Source organism: Vidua chalybeata, chromosome 2 (assembly GCF_026979565.1).
Source record: "Vidua chalybeata isolate OUT-0048 chromosome 2, bVidCha1 merged haplotype, whole genome shotgun sequence".
NCBI lineage: Eukaryota > Metazoa > Chordata > Aves > Passeriformes > Viduidae > Vidua > Vidua chalybeata.
In genome coordinates, this window is record NC_071531.1 from 82678155 (window position 1) to 82697606 (window position 19452).

The 19452-nt window shown below is 42.8% G+C and overlaps 1 protein-coding gene across 1 annotated transcript; it reads left to right on the plus strand.

The window, feature by feature from the left end:
• The first annotated feature begins 4909 nt into the window (after nt 1-4909).
• FUT4 (fucosyltransferase 4) lies at nt 4910-7228 on the plus strand. Its single transcript, XM_053934928.1, has one exon. The coding sequence runs from the start codon at nt 4910-4912 to the stop codon at nt 6137-6139; it is 1230 nt and encodes a 409-aa protein (XP_053790903.1). The 3' UTR covers nt 6140-7228.
• The last annotated feature ends 12224 nt before the right edge of the window (nt 7229-19452 follow it).

The window sequence follows — 19452 nt, forward strand, 5'->3', positions numbered from 1 at the left end:
ATCAAATTACAGGCATTTAAACTTCACACTGAAATACAAAGTGTATCATTTATACAGAACAAAACTTTTACCACACCTTTTCATAGAAAATTTAGGTTCTTACTCGGAAAAACTTGCATTGAAACCATGGGGACTATTTATGAAGAAGAGACTTCAACATAATTCTTAGTGTAATTTTGGTATCAGACAGCATCCTCCTACACTTTGAAGCTGATCACATTTTCTTATGATGAAAAACTCCACAAGGTTTCCCCACCTGACAGAATGTCTCGGTTGATAGCTGTGGCTGAAAACACAACCATGTCTTACAGTACCTTTTAAACTGCCTTTGTAAAACAGTTGACAAATAGCTTCAAAGACTTTTCTAGGCTTAAATATTTCTGAAGTGTGACAAAACAGAGTGAGTCAGAGTAGAGGAGGAAGCCAGCTGGGAAGTTCCAGGCGAAAATATTTACTGCTGTTAGTGATGGCAAATATTCAACCTTCAAATAAGCAAAATATTTTTTATTTTGCAACAGCTTTATTACTTGCACACGGTGTATTATTTGAAATTCCTGACTATCAGCAACATGAGAACTTGCTGTGATTTCCTCGGAGCAGTTAAAGCACTCCCAAGTGCCAAGAAGACTGGGTGGTCCTCAGTCCATGGGGCTATCTCCTGGACTGGTGTATCTCCAAAGCAGACAAAACCATATGTGTTCCCTGTGGGAGGTCTTCAGGCATCTGGCAACACTACTCAACCTTCATCATGTTGTACTTCTCAGTGATGTCCATGGAGTTTTTCCGAGTCAGAGTGAAAAAAACTGCTTGACAAAACCCTGGCAGCACAAAGTAGCTGATGTGATTGTGCCATGGATGTTTTATTATGTGTATTATGGCAGAGATGAGGCAAACTGAAATTGACATGGGTTAGTGCCTGGCTGGTGTTTATTTCTCCAGACAAGAAATGAGACATTACAAAGGGGAGAGAAACATTTAACCTACACACAGATCTGAGGACACCTGACTTCCAACCTTGGTCCTGACAGCGAGGTCACTCCCTGTATCCCTCACCCTACAGCAACACATCCCATCTGGCTGTTGAATTTACTACACCAAGATTTCTAGGAGTCTGCTAGACTCGTCGATGAAGGCACAACTATCATTACTTTCAGCAGTGACTGTGATGAATATCCAATTAAAATGTATTTCTGCTATTTCCTATACTGGGAGAGTTTGAAGACAGCAGCAACAAAACAGTTGGATCTGTGATTTGTAAAAATTCTAAAATATATCTCAAATATACATTTAATCTTGCTCTAGATATAAATTCTATAAAGATTTTTTGAACTTGTGGACTACACACAATGTGTAAATGTAAACATATATTTAGCTTCCACAGCAACAGGTGTAACAGGAAAATTAATTTAAGGTGACAGTATTAGTCATAGAAATGATTTAGGCTGCTGTCATCTCATCTTGAAATTATTAAATTGTTATTTGCCATAATAAAACAAATATTGTTATAGTTCTGAATATCTGTTTTGTATATACAACCACAACTTACTGTGGATTTCAGTAACAGCTTTTTTTTAAGATGAAGAGATATGTAGAGCTTTAGCTGATGTTGTGTTGAGGAATACGGAAAGCCATGTTTTGATTTTATGCTAAATAATTCAACAGGTTTGTTTCAATATAACAATTGTCTTAATATGGATGCCACTGAAGTGCAGATGAAAGTCACACTGAAGTTTCACTGTAAGACTGCAAAAAATCAAAAGTAACTAGGCAACTCTTGCTATGAATCCTCACAAGGGAATTTTTTTTTGGCTTTTTTTGTCGTTCAAATTTATCACTATTTGGCTTATAAAGATTTCTATGTTGCATTGTCCTGAAACATTTCATAAATGCTGAATTAATGTCAACATTTTTGTTGAGTACCATAGGCAGGATCAGGCCTTGCATCATCAATGTAACTGCTCAGGCTTTGAATTTGGAATGCTTAGCAGCAAATGCTTAGCAGCAATGGAAATGAAAACATGACTAGATAAAACTCCTCCAAAGTCACATATCAGTGCTGAAAGCTCCTGAAGAAAAATAAGAACTGTCATTGCAGTTGATATGATCAAATTTCTTGAGTGAATGAGAATTCCACAGAAGTCAATTGAGCTCTCCCACTCACTTTCACAAGTCGCAGAATTCTCATATTATCAGAAAAATGTTTGAATAAACAAAATAACTAACAGTTGTGGGTTTGAACCATTTTGAATCCTTGATTAATGCAGACTAGGGATTGTGTTCATTTCAGGTAGTGTTCATTGTATCAGGTGGGCTCTGGATTGAATCTACATACAGCTTAAGGCTTCACGGGATTCTGCTCTTCCTTAGCATTGTATTTCGGTATTTTTTTGCAGTTTTCTACTTTAGCAAAGTAACTTTCCTATATTCCCATTTTATGACTAAAACCAGTTATTTATCAAGACAGGTGTTAGTGCCGGCAATGCTTCACCTCATCCACTAGGGTGGACTAGTGTTCCCTGGAGATCCCTTCCAGCCAACTCTGTATGTTGAAGCAGGCAGCCAGATACCAACTCCAACCACAGCAGTTGGCATGTCTTATATTTTATGAGTGCTTGCAGCATGGACTATGGAAGTACTACGTACACAGTATGGAATGACTATGTACAATAGGTTTATGGGTGTACGTGACTTAGTTTCTAACCTAAACAACACCCTCACACAAAACTGTGCTTTATTTTTTTGAGTGAACAGACCTGAATCACTTTTCTTACTAACACAGAGTCAAGTCACAGGGCCTTGACGTATGCGGTATGTAAAATCTGAAATCCAAACAGTCAGTGAGAATTTTTGCTTGGTGTAACTTTGCTGCCTTCAGTAGATATATATGAGAGGACCTTGTATCGACAGCTGTTGGATATGAGCATGTGCAATGTCAGAGCTGGAAACTTCTTCAGTTCTGTACAAACACTGTTTGAACTGTGTGAGTCAACAACCTCACAGTTCACTGAAGCAAATTGCTTAGGAAAAAAGTTTCGAGCCTATGTGACGTACTTTTTCACAGCAACTCTGTGAAGCAGAACTGGAAAAAGTAACTTTCTGGTAACCATGAGGTTTTGCAGTTTTTAAATAACTGTGAGATTTTCAAGTAAACATGTATGATTCTAAGAAGGCTGTAAAGGAGCAAAAAGAATCCTCTTTTAAAATTTATTTTCTTTTAGTTTTTCCAAATTGTTATGCCGCCTATAGGTGCTTGAAACTGAATTTGACAAGAATTCAAAGCTATTGTGGCAACTGTCACTTTTTTTTTCCTTTTTTTTCCTAAATAAGTGACTTATTCAAACTTGCTCTCAGCCTCACTGTCTAAATTATATCTGTTTTTAAAAAAATCCCCTGCATCTTCCAAAGTACTTCCCTGTGAAGCCACAGGACACAGCATGTAAATCATAGCTCAGCTGGTGTGGGAAAACCCTTTTGTCAGAATTTAAAATCTCTGGCTGTTTCAGGTGTGGATTGGAAGAAATAAATGAGAATGCACATGGAAAGCAGCAGAGCAGTCCTGCTTTCTCACGGGCAATAGGGCAGGGGAGACCTGAGACTGTGCCTGCCTTTGTGATGTGAATGGGCAGGGCTCTCCTCCCCCTGTTCCCTGTTCTCTGCCCTGTGCTCCTACATGTGCTCATGTATGGGGTTTGTGTGGCAAGGTTCTGGTAGTGATGGGGTGACAGGGGTGGCTTCTTTGAGAAGGCGCTAGAAACTTCCCCCCATGCCTAGTGGAGCCAATACCAGCCAGCTCCAAGACAGACCCACTGCTGGCCGTGGCTGACCCCATCAGTGATAGCAATAGCACCTTTGGGATAATGTATTTAAGAAGGAAAAGAGTTTCTGCACAGAAGCAATCACATCCAGAGAAGAGAGGAATGAAAATATGTAAGAGCAGACACCAAAGCTGGTGCAGAAGAAAGGATTGCTGGTAGGACTTGTGACCCCACTGGGGAGCCCGCTGGATCAGCCTGCTCCTGAAGGACTGCACCCTGTGGAAGGGACCCACACTGGAGCAGTTCATGAAGAACTGCAGGCCCTGAGAAAGACTCACGTTGGAGAAGTTCAAAGGACTGTCTTCCATGGGAGGACCGACACTGGAACAGGGAAAGGGTGTGAGGAGTCCTTCCCCTGAGGAGGAAGGAGCAGCAGAGACACCATGTGATGAACTGACCACAGCCTCCATTCCCCATCCTCCTGCGCCGCTCTTGGGGAGGAGGCAGAGAAATTTCGAGCTATTTTGAGCCCAGGAAGAAGGGAGGAGTGGAGAAAAGGTGTCTCTCAGTTTTGGTTTAATTTTCCATTACCCTAGTCTGATTTGATTGGCAAAAAATTAAGTTAATTTCCCCAAATCGGTTTTGTTTTGCCCATGACTGTAACTGCTGAATGATCTCTCCTTGTCCTTAGGTCGACCAGAGCGCCTTTCGTTGTATTTTCTCTCCTCTACCTTGCTGATGAAGACGGAGACAAAGCGGCTGTGATTAACACCCGGCCCCAAGCCGGGGTCAACCCACCAGAGGTGCCAGGGTGCGGGCGCCCTGACACCCCTTGTGAACGTCCCTACAACCTTTGCCGTGCGTGCTGGGGCCTGGGCTCTCACCGGGATCCCTCCTGAGTGCGGAGATACAAATTCCCTCTGCAGCCCCCGAGTCGGGCATGAGCAACCGAGCGGCCCGGGGCCGCAGCTCCCCGGCTGCCGCGGCGCTGCTGCCGCACGGGGCAGCGGCGAAGCCGCGGAATCCCGGCAGGAGCCCGAGCACCGCTCTCCCCGAAGGCGGAGCGGCAGCGGCCGCGGCGGGCGGGGCAAGGCGGCACCAGGGGCGGGGGCGGCACCCGGGCCGGGAGGCAGCGGGCGGAGGACGGGCCGGCAATGGCCGGGAGGGGCGGCGGCAGCGGCACCTCCCCGCCGCCGGGGCCGGGGGTGGGGGCAGAGCGGCGGCGGCGGCAGCAGCCCCAGCCCCAGGATGCGCTGCCCGGCCCTGGCGCGGCCGGTGGCCTGCGAGGGGCAGAGCGGCGGCGGCGGGCGGCGGGGATGGATGCGGCCCCGCGGCGCTGCCGCGGCTGCTGCTGGCGGCGCTGGCGGCGGCGGCTGCGCGGGCGGCGGTGGGCGCTGGCGGCCGGGCTGCTGGGCGCCGCCGCCGCCGCGCTCGCCCTATACTCGGCGCTGCCCGAGCCGGCCCGGGCGGACGGCGGGGCGGTGACCGTGCTGCTGTGGTGGGAGCCTTTCGGTCGCCCGCGGCGCTTGCCCGACTGCCGGCGGCGCTACAACATCAGCGGCTGCCGCCTCAGCGCCGACCGCAGCCAGTTCGGCGAGGCGCAGGCCGTGCTGTTCCACCACCGCGACCTGACGCGGCACGGCGCCGAGGGGCTGCCCCGAGGGTCCCCGCCGCGGCCCCCGCGCCAGCGCTGGGTATGGATGAACTTCGAGTCGCCGTCGCACTCGCCCGGCCTGCGGGGGCTCGCCGGGCTCTTCAACTGGACCATGTCCTACCGCCGCGACTCGGACGTGTTCGTTCCCTACGGGTACCTCTACGTCCCGCCGGCGCCCCGGCCCTTCGTCCTGCCCCGCAAGACGCGGCTGGTGGCCTGGGTCATCAGCAACTGGAACGAGGAGCACGCCCGGGTGCGCTACTACCGCCAGCTGAAGGAGCACCTGCCCATCGACGTGTACGGGGCGCGGGGGCTGGCGCTGGCCGAGGGCGGTCTGGTGGAGACCGTCTCAGCCTACAAGTTCTACCTGGCCTTCGAGAACTCCCAGCACACCGACTACATCACCGAGAAGCTCTGGAGAAACGCTTTCTCCGCCAGCGCCGTGCCCGTCGTCCTGGGACCTCGCAGGGCCAACTACGAGCGCTTCATCCCCCCCGATTCTTTCATCCACGTTGACGACTTCCCCAGCCCCCGGCTGCTCGCCACCTACCTGAAATTCCTCGATAAAAACAAACCCAACTACCGGCGGTACTTTGCCTGGAGGAAGAAGTACGAAGTCCACGTCACCTCGTTCTGGGATGAGCATTTCTGCAAGGTCTGCGAGGCTGTTAGGACAGCTGGGAATCAAATCAAGACTGTTCAAAATCTGGCCAGCTGGTTTGAAAGCTGATGTTTCTGGCGGGCGAGGCTTGCCTGGACAGCCTGGTCCAAGTGTCAAGGTGTCAAGAAGGATGGGTCTCACAGAGATCATTAGCCCAGGTAGTCGGCATTAGCCACAGGAGATTGGCATAAGTTAGAGAAGCATACAGGTTTCAAAACAAGCTGTGAACAGCCTACAAAAGAAAGATTTTTATTAAAGAGAAAATTATGAAGGTACAAAGAGACATTATGCCAGATGATTCCTAAAGAGCAAAGTTAAATTTCCAAAAGTTGTACAGTTACAGAACTCTTAAAGTTCTGCACAACTCAGCATAAATATCTGATGCCAAATTCCTCAGCTGTACAGCTGAAACCAATTTTGGCGGCTATGACAACTTCCTGGACTGTGAAACTTTCCTCTGCTCACAGAAGATACATGATCAGTGCTGGTTTTCTGTAATACTAAGACAAAAATGAATGTAGTGAATGTTTTAAACTGTTTTTTATGCGTGTGAAAGCTATTTGCATACAATTTCTGAGCCGCAAGTGTTGAATGTAAGAACCTTATACAGTAGCACCTTTTAACAAAGCTTGAAATTGCAGCAGCCTGCTAATAATGCTTTGAACCAAATAATTGTTCCGTTTAGGAAAAAGCATATGGAGGGGACTGAATCTCAGTGGACAAACAGCTCAGATGATGTAAAGTATTTCTCCTACTACCTGCTGAAACCATAGGCATGTTTATTCTCTAGGAGAGTAGAGTAGAACTTTAAGTACAGGAAAACACAGACTGTAGGGAAGAAAACTGGAACACTTCCACCCTCCCTTTATTCAGGAATTAGAAAAGGTTTACAGGTATCTGCATGTTTTTCTCTGCAGAATTATTGCCATACAGGAAAATGCAGGGAAAGGCTCAGAATGACAGGGGTTTTATTACTGTATTGAATATATATACAGAAAGGTCAACTTTTTTCTCAAGTATCAGTAGACAGTGCTGTTGTGTAGCAACTCTTTTGGTTTTTGGCATGCATTTTTAAAAATTCTGCTGGGGGGCAGATTAGTTTTTTTTGTTTTGTTTTTTTTTGGGGGGGTTTTTTTTTGTTTTTAAAATAATAATTACCAAAAAAATCCACTAATCACTTCATTCAGAAAAAAAATTACTGTAGAGAATAAGATCTGCATTGCTTGTAAAATACAGATTGTGTGAGGAAAGAATATAAAAAGGGAAGGATTTACTATTTTCTCTTCCTTTGGTTTTGAGGTCTTTTTGTGGCTCAGTTTTTAAATCAATATATAGGTTCTTAAGGTAGAACTCCCTTCGCTCAGTGCCTGTCAGGAGCAGTAGTTACTCCCTTTTAGACTCCCACATTTTGCTGGAGCCATCCTAGTAGTGGATGTGCGGTTACTTTTTGGTTACATGTAACCTTGCTGAAACAAAGCCAGAAAGAAACTTCAGTTACAATTACACATCCTTGCCAAGCTCAGCCTTCCTGTCTTTTGCAGATATGAAGTTTGGTGGCAAAAAAAAAAGGCAACCTACAAGAGACTTGCCCACATGATTAAGGTATTTCTTCTGCTGCTTTTTAATCCATGGAGTTAGTCAGAGACTTCATTCAGAGTAAAATCATGGGTGAATAGGTGGGAAAAGAAGTCAGTTGCAAATAAAAGATGGGCATCAGAACAGGAGCCTTGCTGGCATTTGTGAGTCATATTTAGGTTAGGAAAGGATTAGATTTGATTTCGGCAGTATGGGATGTTGGATGAGTGCTTTTAAGATGTATGAGCTGGCGGTCTACTGTAATTTATTTCTAGTTAGATATTCCCCATGATTAGGTACACACAGAGCCAAGGATTATTGGAAAAAAATGAATAATAATGAAGTTCATTCATAATTTGCACAGTTTCACCAGTTCAGATCTTGCAGACTTCTTCAATTACTCCCTTCTGCTTTTGTGCAAGGAGGGTTGGCTGAAAGTACTTGACGAACTTTTTTGTTGTCAGCACCTGAGTTGCTGTAGAATATTTACTGGGGAGGGAGTGAAAACAATCTATGCAATGTGGGATATAGTAGGCATGATTCCTAATGCTGCAGTTTTACTCCAAGAGGTATAAAGTGATTGTTTGAACTAAAAGAGAGTTCTTCATGGCATGGTCATCTGTTTCTCTATCAGTAGTTACTACTCCCATAATACTGGGTTTGATATTTTTAAAACTCCAATATAGGTACAGTATTAAGAGTAATACCCAAGTGTCAGGATGATAGGTTCCCTCTTTTCCTTTGAAGGTATAATATCTTTTTTTCTATTCATTTTTTTATCAGAATTTGCAGAACTGTATACAAAAACCCAATCTTAAAAGTAATGAAATAATATTTAAGATTACACTACTTTTTATCAGTCTGCTGAAACCAGTGCATTTTTTTCAGTCCTCATAATTTTTTTAGCATTTTGTGAAAGTTTCCAGGCACACAGTTCTTCTGTGTAATCATTAGTAATGCCACATGCAGAAGATCAGGCTGCAGGAGCATGGGAATTTCCAGAGATCGCAAACCTTAATTTTCTTCTCAGCCTCTCTAAAAAAAGAGTTGAAATCTTTGAGGGAATATTTTTGTAAAATTCAGAAAAGAGCTACAAAGCAATTAAAGCATCATTTGGGTAAAGTGGTCAGGATTGCACAGTATTTGTAAATTGTGCATTGAGGATTTTCAAGAACTGTACAGTGAAAATTGCAGATTTGTAGTAATTATTGTAGCGCACTTGCACTGGGAGAAGAGAAGCCTTTTCTAATTTCATCATTCTTAAATGGATGTTGCAAATTTGTGGCTTTCCATTTGGGAGTAAACTCAGCCCAGGCCTATAGCTGCTGAAGTCAGTATTACAGTATTTCTATAGATCTCTGGTTTTTGGTCATCCACAACATGAGCTAATAGTGTACTGTCTCAGGCAAAGGACTGCCTTTTGTAATGTACTTTGTAGAGCTCTATTTCAGTGATAAATGTAAAGTTTGCCTGAATTAACTGGTTTGTACATTGGGTACCAGACTCCACAAGGCATTGCAGATGATGTATACAATCCAGTTGTAAAAATTGGGAAAAGCTATTTTCTCTTTTTAGTAGAAAAGTTTCCTTTATTGCATTTTGAAAACGTTTTTATTCCATGCCTTAAAATACTGGGGTGGAGGGAGAGAAAGGAAGGTTGTGATCTTCTGGGTTTTATAAGAATTACCATTACTTTTTGGTTATGATGTAAATGGAATAGAGAATTATGTGATCCCTCAAATTGCATATTGTATCTCAGGGAATTTTATGCTGTAAGGTGTCTTGATCTTCATAGAATGAAGAAACTTTATATTAATTATATAGATTGACACTCAATAAAATTAAAGGAAGTAGTGCAAAACAGCACTATTTTTTATTCTGTTGTCTGTGTTATGAAGGCTGAAGAAAACTGCTTTTTAAAGAGAATGAATGTCTTTTCATGTTTGTTTCATAAATAAAAGTGGCTGATTGTTCTCAGAGTAGTCAGACCATCTGAGGTTAGGCATGAAACCTGGTTCTGCCAGGAGAAAAATATTTTCATAGGAGAGTCTGTGCTGAGTTATTTTCTGTATGAAAAGGTGCATTTATTGAAAAATGTCATTTCAAACAAAATCAAAAAACAAACTTTCTCTTGACCTACAGAGAATTTGAATGTGGTTGGATTCTTTTTGCCCCCCTTAAATTTCAAAATGAGACTATGTTTATTTTGGTATTCAGCATGTAGTGCTTTATCTTCCTTTTTAGCGACAACCTTTTTTCAGGGTTTTTCATGGTTGCTTTCAACTGAGCAACAAAAGACCAAAGGCCAAAAGCTGTTTCCCCTAAGCTTCTGTTAACACTCTTTGCTGCCCAAGTGATGGCTTACCCCACTTTTTACTCATCTTCTGTACAGCTTGGTGCACAGTATTGAGAAAGCATTTCTGAAAACTCCTGCCCAGCCAGGAAGGGCTACAGACCTTGCTTTTTCCCCTGAGGTGATTGCTGTTGTATCATTATCACATTTCACTTTTCTAAGCAGAGTTTAAACTGACTGCTTGCTTACTCCTGCCTGATGGGGGAAACATTTTTTTAGCTCATTTTCCAGACGGCATTGAACACTGGGTTTGGGAAAGCGGTTAAATATTTTTCTGACAAATATTAGGTACCATTTGTTCAATCTTGTTTGGTGAGTGAGTGAGCGAGTTATGCCTGATTAAACTCACGCAACTCTCTCTCCAACAGTCATATAAAATGGTGTTTGTTTTAAGAGAGTAAATAACCCTTTGCAGGGTGCACAGAGCTGACTCAATCTAAAATATGTTGACTAGAACACCGTGACTTAATGTGGATTTAAAGTGGTGTTTAACTAAAGATAACTCAGGATCCAAGTATAACAGCCTGTTTTTAATCAGTAAAAAAAGTCGTTATTTGAATAACTTGCCTGTAACTAGCTTGGTTTATGTAACCAACTCAGTTTAACAATTTGCATAATTATGTATTTTCTTCTGTGTGGTCATTGAAAAAACAATACCCCAGGCCAGAATTTCTATGTCTTCTTTGCATTCTGAAGATTTTTTTTTTTTTTTTATGGTCTTGAGCTAAATAGTTAAGCTTAATTTTGACACAATAGAAGCTGTTCCTGAGTCTCACCCCGAAATTATCTGAGATAAAAGAGTCAAACCTGTTTTTCAGGAGTGCTTTGAGAGTTGCAGGGATTTCTCACTGCTGGCGCTAAAGGTGTTCAGGAAGCATCGAGAAGCTGTGACCCTCTTTTCATTGAAAAATTTTCTCTGAAGGAGTACATTTCCTTCAATGATTTTAGTTCCTTATAATTGCATGGGTTTAATTTTTGCAACAGATTTAAAACTGGACTTTATTTCAGGAATACTCAATATTTTAATAATATTCTTTTAATAACTATGAAAAATGGTCCCAAATTTGGAACTTTAATTTTTCTCTATTTATCAAAATACCTTTTGAAGTTAATCAACCCATAGGTTGGCTGTATGCATTATGGAAGAAAATTCTGCATTTGCATCCTTGAATTTGCTATTGCTGTAAAAGACACTGTTGATATTTTGGATTATGAGAAGCTCATAAAACAGGAAAACAGAACATTAGGAATGCCCAAGCTGTGGCTTACTATGGCTCCGAGATCCTGATCACATGAAAGCCTATGAATGGAAACTGGTAATCTTGCTTTTAAGCAGAAGGCAGAAAGATGATTGCAAATAGAAAGCACAGATTATCAGATTGTGAATGTATTTTGGTGCATTTGTAATGCTGCCAAATAACTTTGCGTAGTATAAACATGATTAATTTATTTGAAGCAAGCACAACATGACTACATGAAATATGGCAAAGTAATTGTCCCAAAGGCAAAGTTGCATTCAAAATGGAAAAATGATACTGAAATTTAAAAAAAAAAAGGCATGCAATTGTGGCAAAGCATGGGTAGACATCTTGAATTGTTAAGTGGGAACAAACAGAGAATGCCCTTGGAACTGCTTACTCTAGCCCAAATTGGAAGCAAAAAACATAGGTTCAGAGTCATGCTGGTACTCATGCTTACATCTACTTCTGAATAGGAATGGCCTCCTGAAATTAAGGCAGAGCTCTGAACTTTTTTATTCCCCTTTCAGTCCCAAGTGTATGTTTTGCTTGCCTTATTGTTTGTTTCCGTTCTCTGTCACCCACATGTGCACAGACCTGAGGGTGTCTTCTTTAATGTCTTATTACTTTAGAGACAGAGAGCTAAGAGGAGATAAGTTAATGTGTGGATGGTTGCTGGGAATTTTGGTTGTATTTTGCAAGAGTTCTGGGGTAAGTGCAAGTAAGCAGTACAAACTGAATACAAAACAGAGAAGCATGTTGTAGGGCAGCATCTTGTTGGAGACCCCAGCCTGGTATGAAGCATCTCATCAGTTTTTAAGGCTGGGACTTTATGCTGTGAGTTTTCTATTTAGTGGTGAAGATTATTGTATCACGTATCCCCAGATGGTCCCACTGATGTATTATCTCAGAATCAAAGACTCGTAAGATGGACTATAAACAGAGACAGTAAGTCTGTGCTGTGAAAAAATTTGTCAGGTTGATTAGAGCAGAATTTGTCCTGAGTTCAGGCTCTGATAAAGCATATTAATGAGAATCCTTAATGGAAAAAAAAAAAAAAAAAAAAAAAAAAAAACTAAAACAGGTTCACCACACTCTCTGTTACTGTCTGTGCTGTTTTTACAGTCAAGTCATTTTTGTTGCTACTACTGAGGTATTTATTAAAGTAAGGATTAATCCACAGGAGTTGCTGAGTTTTTAGTAAAGAATTTTTTATGGGACTGTTGATAGAGAGGAGATGAAATCTGGCACTTCAAAACAGAACACAAAAGGAGTCTCTTTTGGTCACAAGCATAGACTTTGCCATAGTCTGAACATGTTCCCATGGCTACAAGCTGCAGAAACAAGCATAAATGTCCCATAAGCTTTTTCCAGGGTGAGCAGCCAGAAGAGAACGGAAGAAGAAAGCAAGGACATCACCAAGGTTGTAAAAGAATTATCTTAGTTGAAAAGTTTGCAGCAGCCTCACTGGCAGCCCCAGTGACCTGACCAGGACAGAGGCTAAGGGAGGGTTCCTCTTGGATTTCACATCTGGGAATAATTTTACCCTAAGCATAGAAGCAAGATACAGGATCCTTTCAGCTGGGTTGAGTATCATCAATAGGGCACTGAGGAACAAGTTAAGGTACATCTCCACAGAAGAAAGATGAATCTCACTCCTTCTCTTGTAGGTGTGTGAGGCAGAGCCATAAGCTGCATTCCTTGTACTAGTTAATGACTTGTGACATTCTGTGGGAAAAATCTTTTTCCAAACATTGCCTCAAGGGCAGAAGTGGTTTAAGCCAACCTTTTTTTAAAAACAATGGTCTTAGAACTTGACAAGCTCTCACAACTGTCCAGCCTCTCCAGCTGGCTGAGCTATGGACTCTTTAAACAGTGTCTGCTGGCTGTGGGACAGCTACACATGCTATTTAGGCATCTGAATAGGCTTTTTAAAATGCTCAATTTCTTCCTTTTGCTCTAGTGGTTGATGTGTCTACCTGTCACATTTCTGCTATGGATCAGCCTCCACATCTTGCTCTCATTTCCCTCGCAATGGACTGCCAGCCAGCTCAGCTGCTTGGGCAGGTTAACTTGGACTGGTGGGTTTTAATACTTAACAGAAAAGTAGCATCATGAAACAAAAGGTATGCATGTGGTTTTCTCTTTTGCTGGCCTTTTGGGATTGTGGGTAGTCAGGCTGGGGATGGGCAGAGAAGGAAAGTGAAATGTAGAACTGAATGATGTATCTTCTTGCTTTACCTAAAGCTATACCCAAAGAATGTAAGAGCTTCTAGAAGATAAACGTCTCTAAAAGCCAAACTGAAGAAATTCTCTCCATTTGTCCTGTAATATTCTCCATGACAGTGGTAGAAATGGGGATGGAGAAATTTCCATTTCTAATTTTCTGAACAGCTGCTTCTCTGCAAATTCAGATTTGATCCTTGACGTCCTCAGAGCACTCCCTCGTCTTGTGTCATGGCTTGTTCACCTGCTTGATCCTACTGAAGTGCAAGGGGATCTGGACTGTTTTAACCTGCCCTTGAGGCCATCTGCTTTCCTCTGGCATTTGTGTAGGGCCTGGAGGGGACAGTGAGCTCTGTGTGTGAGTGCTGGCATCTCAGATCCCATGCTCACATCTACCTGGGGGATCCAGAGACAGACCTGACCATACTGTTCAGCTCCTTCCACATCTCCTTATGCCCCTGCATCTTGTAAATTGTCTTAATACTTGAGCAGTGTAATTGCAGGCTATGCTGGCTCGGCACAGAAAACCATGAGACAGCAGCAGATCATATCTTGGCCCCACATCCTCAATCCACAAGCCAAACCCACAAAATAGCCCAAATATCTCTAAGTACACCTTCTACGAGACATCAGATACTTCAGAAAGTCTGATATATCTAGGCCATATCCTGTGTCTTTTGTCATTAATGACTTCATTTATTTTGCAAATGCTACTTTAAAAAGGCAGAGTGATATAATGGCCGAAGAGAAAGTAGTCTGCTTTCCCCCCCCCCCCCCCCACTGGAGTATGTGCAGGCTGCCAAAAATTTCTGGTTGCTTGGGATATTGTTCAGCCACATGCTGCTTGTAATGTTCTGTCCACATCCATGTATCCTGTGGATTTCACAAGTGGTTTTGGAGTATATAAAGTGTTATCAGCTCTTATGCAAATTTCTGCATCTTATCAGTCTAGACCACAGTGTGTGCTATGAAGCCAGCAGTTGGAGCAAGACTTTAAAAATAGATAACGTTCTCTATGTCATGTCCATCTCTCTTGGTCTAGATTGGGATCTGTGTTTTAAATCATGCTGGGACAGTACACTTGCTGCACTGGTGCACTATGCCCTACTGCTTTTGCATATCTGGCACGGTCTAGCAGCTTTAATGCTGCCACAAAAATATGTGCAAATGAGCAAAGAAATAGAATAAATTTCATGAGTTCAGCTGAAACTGTCACTTTATAACCCTTAGGTTTAAACTTAAGAATGCAGGGGGTAATTTCAAATGGTTTATCTGAAGTTACATAAATAAAAGGCAACTTAGGGACTGGGAACCTGCTGTCTTGCGTTAGAGTGAGTCTACTGTCGCTTCCAGTTAGAAGTCTGAATCTGACCCTTTCAGCTTCAAGACAGACTGGATGAGAGCCCATATATTAAGTCAGGATTGGTTTGACAGACCATGAGTGAGAGGTGGACAACAAATTTTGTCACTTGCTCGTTTTTGTGGCTCTTCAGATGAAACAGAGATCCTAGCCAGTGCTTAATTATTTTCAGCTCTGATGTGTCATATTGATGCATATGTGGATTCCTTATGGGTTAATTACAGACTTCAGTTTGAAGTGTGATATGAAAGAGTAACATTTTACAAATGTGTGTGTGTTGCAAGATGCTTCACCAGCAGAGATCATACAGGCAAAGCAGACTGCTGTACCATTAAGGTTAGGACCCAGAAGGACTCAGGCATTTCACTTCATACTGAAATTAGACCTGATTTGTACATCTGTAGGATTCTGTGTTTAGATTAGAAGCATCTGCTTTGACTCCTGTTTCTGTCCATTCCTACTGCATTCAGCAGGATGTTCTCAGGAATACTGAAGTACTCTCTTGGACTTGCAATCAAGATTTACCTGTGCACACATAAATGCTGAAGGAATGTGGCCTGGGTGACTGACAGGTGTGTAAGAGAACAAAAAGATGCTACTGCAAGGGAATGCTGGCTTTGTTCTCACTGAAGGGTCTGACCACGTAGTCTCTTTTCCTCATGATGTTTACAGCACATTAAAGTCTTCTATACTGAGCCTTCTGAAATGCTGCTTCTGCATCAAAGAGAAAGTATCCATTTGTTTCTGTGACATAGCACCCGTCTGGTTTTACCAGAGGGTTGCCAATCTTCTGATTTTACAGGTACTTCTCCATTGTTTTAAAAGAAAGTAGTTTCACTTACATCCCAGGTTACTTGGTTTATATGATGAAAACTCAGCATTACAATTATGCTAAAGGCAGGTCTGGCTTCAGTGGAAATGTCACAAAATTTTATCTTTTTTTCAGCCTCCACGAAGTCTGATATAAAACAAGAGAGAGGTATCTGAGGAGTCCTAAATCCTGTGATCAGAATCTTTCCTGATCTTTGCTCTTAGGACAATATTCTATATATTTTATGATTCTATGTCTTCTGTAAGAGGTAGTCCAGGAGGCACAAGCAGATTTTATCCTTTTCTGAAGTCTTGCATATTCCTAACTCATTGGAAGTCATTTTATCCTGACTTTCCTGGAGATAGCAGGGCTGGTTTCTAGGATGATACATTCCCCAGCATTTACCTCCTCCTTCAGTTGGTGACCCAATGTGTGAGTTGTGGAGGGGAGAGCCTCCACTCAGCTTAGTATCTCAGGTCCATGTGTGTGCTTACAGCTGTCCTTCACACAAAACAGTGCTCAAAACAGGTAGATGTAGCTCATGATTGGTTCTTAGCTGAGCTCAGGGATGGTAGTAATTAATGGTGGTGGGGTGCTGACATGTTTGGTACAGCCTGATTCTTTGCCCTAGGAACACCTCAGTGGAGTAAGACATGACCTGGCCAAACCATTCCCCCCTCACTTTGATTACAGTAAGCAAAGAACCCCTCTGTTTGTGAATGCACCTAATATTATCCTTATTTCCTAGGGGGACTGTGAGGTATTTTCCTCCCTTAATAAAGTACTTTGAGATCTATAAACAAAAAAGCTGCTACAGCGGTATGAAGGAGCTGATGCTAGAGGCTAAAGGAGTGCATGGCAGTCAATAAGATGAGAAGACTGCAGTATTAAAGCAGCCTGGATCTGTGACCTCTATGGGATAAGTCACTTTCATCTTTGCTAAGCTGAGGCTCTAGTAGGAGTTGTCACTTCAGCTCTGAGAAAGCAGAGCAACCTCACTCCCAACCCATTCCCATCTGTATATTGTCTTTGAGAGGAACATTGTAAACATGTGGAGATGGGAATGTCTCCTTCGTGTCAGCACTCTCCTGAAAGTTTGACTTGATTCTGTTAAAAATGTTCCCCTGTGTCCCACCAAAGCACAAGGGAAATCTCTCCAGTGGCTGTCTTGGTGTATCACCCTACACGTTAGTGCTGTATTTGCCTACAGAAATATCATAGGAGACACAACAAAAGGACTGCTCCAACACCAACCAGAGTGACCATGGTGGTATGATGTTTATTCTGAACGCAGAAGAAAGTGAGATAAGGTCAAACTGTTCTTTCCACATGAACTGCATTGCATTAGTGTAGTAATATTTTTATATACCCCTGGTGTTTTGCATCTCTTTTATCTTTGCAATCTCACGCACAACAGCACAAACAGAACAGGGTCTGCAGGAAGCAACAGTGCACTGTGTGACTTTTTTTGCAGTGAGCATGACCTCATGGGTTGCGTTTCAAAGTTCCAGAGAAGACCATAGCCCCAGAGTAAAAAAGAGGTTTCTATTCTTCACCACTTGTAGACACCTCTTTAATATAAAGGAGAGGTGTCAGATGGTCATGTCTTGTTGTGTTTTGATTTTCAGGGGACACACCATGATTTTCAATAACCTGATGCTCTACCATCACATGCTACATTTCATTTGCCCCCGTGGGGACACACATTGGCAGTGGGGGATGTGTTTGTGGCTGCACACAGCAAAGCGTGTACAATCTCAGGGGCCACGGGGAAGAGGAGGTGCTGGATCAGAGCAATGGGCCATTGCCTCTTGGAGCAAACAGCAACAGTGATGGTGGCAGGCACCAACATCCATCCTTGGCCAGGCTGCTACATATTTTGGGTAAAATGAGGTGATTTTCCTTATCTTTGAAGGTGGCGTTCCCTATTCTCTTCAAAGGCTAATAGAAAATTATTTTGCTCTTACATGCACGGTATCCAGAGCAGAACCTCAAAACAATGGGCTAAATTGAACAGCAGAAACATGACCTACCGAGTAAAGAACAACTTTCCTTGATCCTCAGCCCACCTTTGGAGATAAAAGTGCCCTGAAGAGTAATACATATACCAGCTAATGGAGCTCACTGCAGGCAATGTTCTTTTATGGTGAAGGTGGGCTTCTAGTTCAAAAGCTGCTGCCAATTTTAAATAAAACAGCATTGAGCAAAAAGAATCACAGGCTCTTTGGTAGCCCACCAGGTCCCAAAGACCATTCTGGATGTTTTGAGTAAAAAGTAGTGTCTTGGATTTTATCTGAGAGTTGGAGTGTGTCCTAGGACAGAGGGGTGAAAGACACAGCTGTAATTCAATTCTAGAAGTGAAATTCAGGCCCGTGGGGTCACCTTGGGAAAAGTTTGGAGGCCACCCTGTATCACAGTTGAGCAGGTTTTCATACCACAGCCTGAGAGCAATTTTTTAGCCTTCCGTTGCTGTGATCCAGTCCTAAAGTAAGGTAAGCACACATTACTGAGACAAAGCCTACATAGAAAAAGGCCTGGTTGGAAATATGCCCAGGTACACAGAGAACTCCTCCTTCTCAAGGAGCAGGTCAGGCTACCTGTCCTAGGGTGGCTGTATGATGCCTTTATCCCCAATCGTCTGCCCTGTTGATGTTGAAGTCTTGTTCCAAGAGTGAAAGGAGGAGGGAAGAAGCTCAGGGTTTGTTTTCAAAAAACTCACTCCCTCCTCCACATTCCGGCTCCGGGTCGGTGTTGTCTGCGGAGGGACGGACAGCGAGACAGAGCTCTCCTTTGCTTTTTCTAGTTAGTTTTAGCTAGCTGAGGCAGAGAAGTTCCCTGCACTGTGGTTTTTTTCCCTTTCTCTGGACCTGCTCTGGACTGAACACCAGAAGAGCATCAGCAGCTCACATCTGTGGCCCAGCGGGCCGGGCCTGGGCCGCGGCATTGCCAGCGCCGGAAGGACTGGTCAGAGACTGAGTGAGCTGAGCTGCAGCCCGGGGGGGATTTGCTCTGAATTTGTCTCTCTTGGAGTGGCAAGGAGTCTTATTGTTTAATATTGTCTAAATTCTCTTGTGTAATAAACAGGTTTGTTCCACTTTTTTCCTCCAGAGGTATTTTCTCCCAAACCGGCTGGGGGGAGGGGCCAATTGACTCTGCTTTCCTAAAGGAACCCTCTTGTGGGGGGGGAGGGGAATTCTTTCCCCAGACTTGCCCTGAACCAGGACACCTTCGTTCTTTTTTTCTCGTTCTTTCTTTCTTCCCTTCGTTCTGTCTTTTTCATTCTTTCGTTCTTTCTTTCTTTCCCTCGTTCTTCTTTTCTCGTTCTTTCTTTCTTTCTTTCCTTTGTTCTTTTTTTCTCGTTCTTTCGTTCTTTCTTTCTTTCCTTCGTTCTTTTTTTCTCGTTCTTTCTTTCTTTCTTTCTTTCCTTCGTTCTTTTTTTCTCGTTCTTTCTTTCTTTCATTCCTTCGTTCTTTTTTTCTCGTTCTTTCTTTCTTGCTTTCCTTTGTTCTTTTTTTCTCGTTCTTTCGTTCTTTCTTTCTTTCCTTCGTTCTTCTTTTCTCGTTCTTTCGTTCTTTCTTTCTCTCCTTTGTTCTTTTTTCTCGTTCTTTCGTTCTTTCTTTCTCTCCTTTGTTCTTTTTTTCTCGTTCTTTCGTTCTTTCTTTCTTTCGTTCTTTTTTTCTCGTTCTTTCTTTAATTCTTTCCTTCGTTCTTTTTTTCTCATTCTTTCTTTCTTTCTTTCTTTCCTTCGTTCTTTTTTTCTCGTTCTTTCGTTCTTTCTTTTTTCTTTCTTTCGTTCTTTTTTCTCTTTCTTTCTTTCTT

Bases quoted from the DNA above. Each gene is read 5' to 3' on its own strand.
- FUT4 (XM_053934928.1), top strand. From the start codon at position 4,910: ATGGCCGGGAGGGGCGGCGGCAGCGGCACCTCCCCGCCGCCGGGGCCG.